At 30.5% G+C, this 5445-nt stretch overlaps 1 protein-coding gene across 1 annotated transcript; it reads left to right on the top strand.

The window, feature by feature from the left end:
* Positions 1-4063: 4063 nt before the first annotated feature.
* Positions 4064-4778, top strand: LOC136088237 (uncharacterized). Its single transcript, XM_065811921.1, has 3 exons — positions 4064-4199; positions 4250-4414; positions 4534-4778. The coding sequence occupies exons 1-3, from the start codon at positions 4064-4066 to the stop codon at positions 4776-4778; spliced, it is 546 nt and encodes a 181-aa protein (XP_065667993.1).
* Positions 4779-5445: the final 667 nt, after the last annotated feature.

Here is a 5445-nt window from a genome sequence, read left to right as displayed (position 1 = left end):
TTCCCCCCCTACCTCATGGAAGACCTTGTCGAGACGGCCCTGACAAAGATGCATACTTTTTAACACATCAGACTTTATAAGTGAGAGCAATGCCGGGATCCTAACATTTTTCAAAATCCCGAAATCGCGGGATTATCCAATATCAATTTTGGGGTTCTCTGTCAGATCGAAAAAAAACACATGAAAAAGTAATGAAAAAAATTAATATAGTAATAACATAAGTTATGTGCAGCAATAAAATAATTTTTATTTAGTTTAAAATTATAGAAAATAATTGGTTTTTGTACTATTAAAAATTTCTCAAAAAAGTTTGATTTTAAGAAAAAAATGTCTTGCAAATCTATACAAGTTGTCATGTCGGTTAGCATATACACTATTTAAAAGTGTAACTCACTATCTTCTTCAAAAAAGATGTTTTTAAGGTTTATAGGTATAATGAAAAAATATTATTTTAACAAATTTGTGGTACTCGAGTTACTTTTTATACAATACCACAAAAACTAGTCGTATTTGTGGTATTATATAAAAAAAATTAGATATAGGTAGTACAGAGAATTTAGACAAATGTAATCGGATGCGTAACGAAAGTTTAGTGGAACCGAAGGTTTAAACCAAGACTTTTAATCTGCAGTTCATAAACAACTTTTAATAAATGTTTTAGTTAAACTTTTTAATATCAAAATAAAGTTGTTTTGAATAAAAACTCTCTAGTTCGATAGAATACATTTTCATATTTTGTCTTCGTTATATTTCCAACTTGAGTTATTAGAACTCGAGAAAATCAATCGAAATTAATTCAATCTATCAAAGCAGGAGTCGAAGCTCCGTAACATCTTTTTTATATACTTATTTTGCTATATAAAAGTTTGATTCCAATAAAGTAAATTTAAAACTGTCGTTGCACCTCCGTTACATTCTTAATTTAGATGTTACAAATCTTTAGATCTTGATTTATGTGAAAAACTTATTTTATTATAAAATAGTAATTAATTTGTATAATTGCAAACTATAATTAGAGCCTACGACACGGCAGAGCACGTGCCCCTTCCCCCTCCCCCCCCCTCCACACACACACTTTTTTCTAAAGGACTTTTATTTTTTTATTTAAGAATATTCTGGATAAAGAGGACTTTTTTAAAAACTGACGATTATGCCCCTCCACTTCGAAACCCGTGCCGTGTCGAAGTTCTGATGATATAGCAGAGAAATTCAATAGTTTTGAGTAAAAACTGGGGAAAAGATAGCTGTTAAAAAACACCTGCAAAAACAGGTTTTAAATCACATTTTGAAAAAAAGAAGCACTTTGTAATAAATGAGCTTAAAATAACTCCTACTAAGGCTAATAAAGTATTAAATTCGAATACATTTATAAATTATAGATGACTTTAAAAAGTATTTAACATAATATTTTAGTATTTTTTGACCAGCTAAGGTTAGCAAAAACTGTTTTCAAATTTAAAAATATATATAATTCTTTTAGTTTTAACTTGTTTTTAGTTCTCTGAGCGTGATATTTATTATATAAAATGTTCTCTGAGTGTGGTTTTTATTTTATAAAATGTTCTCTGAGTGTGGTTTTTATTTTATAAAATGTTCTCGGAGTGTGGTATTTATTTTATAAAAAGTTCTCTGTGCGCGGTCTTAAATTTTCGAGTAACATTTCAGTACTGCATCATGTGAATTTTTGTTTGAACAATTTGTTTTGAAAAGGAAAATACAGCGGAGAAAATAGAATTAGCCTCACCTTTATTTTTTGTTCTAATTTAACAAAAATTGCAGGTAAACAATTATGAAATCTACTTTATTTCTTGTTACTTCTACTACAACTAAAAAGTTTATAAATTGGTATGCTTAATTAATTCCAAATGGAAAAAAAATTAAAAATATTCAATTTGTGGAGAAAATAGAATTAGCCTCATTAGCGTTATATACAAAAAATAAAGAAAATATTTTGTTTTTTTGCTCATTTAGTATTTAGTATAGCTTCCTGAATTTTTAATGACTTCAAATATGCGGTTTGACATACTAGTCACAAGATTTTGGATAGTTTCTATAGATATTTCATTCCAAGCTTCTCTGATACGAGTTTTCAGCTCCAAAGTGCATTCAAATTGCTTACCATTTTCATAAACCTTTCTAGAAAGTATTCCCCATAGATTTTCAATTGGGTTAAGGTCTGGACTACGTGCGGGCCATTCCATTACGTGAATATTTTTTTCTCTAAACCAAGCTTTTGTAAGCTTTGAATTATGGATAGTAGCATTATCTTGTTGGAAAGTGAAAGTTTCACCCATCAATTCCTCACCATGTTCAAGTAAACTTATTTCTAATAAGTCAATGTAGTCCTGTGAATTCATTTTTGTTGAAATCCATGCCAGTGGAAGTTTTCCAGCAAAGGAAAAAGCCCCCCAAACCATAACATTTCCACCCCCAAAGTTACGACTCATCCGAGTTTCTTTCTCTTTTCGAAGATCGTGCCAGTAATATTGATAGCCATCAGGACCATTTAGATTGAACTTTTTTTCATCACTGAAGAGAACTTGATGCCACTCTTCTTGCCAAGACATGTGTTCTTTCGCAAATTGTAATCTAACTTTTTTATGACGAGCAGTAAGTTTTGGTTTTGGTTTACGCTTTTTCCAAACTGTGTTTGGATCTTCATGTAAGATTTGTCTCACACGTTGAACAGATACAGGTAATTGTAAATCAGCACGAATTTGAGATGCAGTCATGTGCTGAGCAGCAGCACGACGTACAATAACTCGTTTAGTACGATTATCAATTTTACGTTTGCCACCACTTCCCTTATAGGCTCCATAATTAACGCCAATCTTGAAGTAATTGTTAACCACTTTTGGAGATCTTTTAATTTTCTTTGCAATTTCCCGATTAGATAAGCCTGTATCTTTGTATGCTTTGATTACTGCTAATTCTTCATTTGTTAAACGCTTACCACGTCCCATTTCAAATAAAGGTATCAAAAACCAAATGTTAAAAACTTTATGAGCACTGATTTCACAGTCTTTGTTTAACTTACAAATAATAATAAAAAACTAACTCACAAATGCGTATCACCAGATCAAAATATACAAGTAAACTGAAAATAATTATTGATGAGGCTAATTCTATTTGTTACCGCAAATATCAAGTATTATACATTTTATGGTTTTATCAAATGTTCCGCAATTTAATTATGCTATATTATAATCTAAAAAGTTGTTGTTTGTAACAGTAATTATATGTGTGTGGATACAAAAGTTGTACCGCACAAACTTGTTTACAGATTTACAAAATATTGGATCAGCACATGGTGAGGCTAATTCTATTTTCTCCGCTGTACAAGAAATCACAAAATGCGCATTTAAAAGTTATGAAATAAAATACATTTACATATTGCATCAACGTATTTCAAACACATTGGCTTTACATAGTATATCTTTTGGGTCAGTATAATAAAAGTATCAAAGTAAAAACATATTTCAAAAGCGATAGATGTTAAAGATAAAGCGTTAATATGTATAAAATATTTAATAAAAATTAAATTATTTTTTCTCAGTAAAGTTAATCTGTACTTATCTTCTTCTAGTCCCAAATATCTATTTATATATTTTTGCAAATTTAATCTTTTAAACTTTTCTTAACGGAAGATTACATTATAACAATTAAAAAAAAATATCCTACCTGTTTTTATTTTTTGTAGGTTGCACTTAACTTCGATAGATGAGCCTTTACCCAGAATATGTTTTTAGGTTAAACTTAACTTCGATAGTTTAAAATAGCAGTATAATTATTCATTTTGTCAAAATATATTTTAAATAATATTTTTTTATTTGACGAACGACGATCTTTTGCAATGACTTTGCAATTTCATTGTTCTAAAGCTTAAAAGTTTGTTCGAAAGGCTTTTCAATTGGCACTACCACATCAATCTCAAATAAGACATTTGTACACCAAAAGTACCAGCCAAACCTGGATTCACCAAAGCTGCTTTTATTGCTCTGCAAGCTGCTGTATGTGCCTCAAAAAAGGTCGTGAGATTTTGTGCTCTCTTATGCTTGATGAGATGGCAATAAAGAAGCAGGTACAGTGGGATGGAAAGAAATTTAGAGGATTTGTTGATCTTGGAAATGGGATTGAAAATGATGATTCTTTACCATTGGCAAGAGATGCACTTGTTCTAATGGTGGTTTTAATAAATTGTAATTAAAAGTACCATGTGGTTATTTTTATATTGATGGACTTAATGGAGCGGAACGTGCCATTTTAGTTGGAAATTGTTTGAAGAAACTTTTTGATGTTGGTGTTAAAGTTGTTTCGCTAACTTGTGATGGTCCATCATACAACTTTGCAATGCTTTCTGAACTTGGTGCAATTTTAAAACCAAGTAATTTATTACCCAGTTTTCCAAATCCAGGTAAGTCATGTGAAAAGTGTATGTATTGTTAGATGCATATCATATTATTATTGTGGACAGCAATAATAATAGAATCAGGAGGTATTACTTAGTAGAACTTAAAAAATTGCAATCCAAAGAAGGAATTAGAATGGGAAACAAGTTGAAATTAGCCCATATAGCAGTCAGGCAGCAAAAAATGAAAGTAAACCTAGCTGCTCAAATATTCAATTCAAGTGTTGCTGATGCTTTACTTTTTTGCTCAGAAAATTTTAAATTGTCACAGTTTGGAGGCTGTGGTGCTGCCGTTGAGTTTAATCGCATAATAGATCGATTATATGACATATTAAAATCAAGAAACCCATTTGCCAAAGGGTACAAGTAACAAGGCACTTTGGTTTCCATTTCTTGACATGGCATTTAATTATACCATTAGTCTTAAAGATATTCTGGTACGCAAATGATTTTGTCTAGTAGAAAAGCTGGTTTTATTAGATTTTTGGTAGCAATTAAATCTGTTCAAGGTATACTTCTTGACTGGGTTGAAAAAGAAGGCTCACCACTAAATTATTTGTTAACATATAAGCTCAGTCAAGACCATCTAGAGATTTTTTTTGGTGCTGTAAGATCTGCAGGAATGTTCAACAACAATCCCAATTGCCAACAATTCACAGCCACATATAAACGACTCTTGATGCGAAGTAGCATTCAATGTTCAAATGGTAACTGCAACATCAGAGATAAAACACATATAATAAATGTTTTAGACGATTCTTTTGCTGACTCCAGTACTAAAATATCTATGACCGAAATTGAATTAATTAGAAAAAACGATTTGATAGAGAGAGAAAACCAACAATTAGTGATCATGATAATGCAGATATTCCAAATTTCAGCTTTAATTTCATATATTGCTTGATATGTAGCTAAAATGACTTAAAAAAAATTATCTGCATTAAATGTCAAAATGCACTAGCATTCCTTTTTCATTTTGAACAAAATAGCTTTTTAAAATTCAAAGACAGAGGAGGTTTGATTAAGCCAACCATAAG

This window comes from Hydra vulgaris, chromosome 12 (genome assembly GCF_038396675.1).
Source record: "Hydra vulgaris chromosome 12, alternate assembly HydraT2T_AEP".
NCBI classification, from domain to species: domain Eukaryota; kingdom Metazoa; phylum Cnidaria; class Hydrozoa; order Anthoathecata; family Hydridae; genus Hydra; species Hydra vulgaris.
This window is presented reverse-complemented; position numbering and strand designations above follow the sequence as displayed.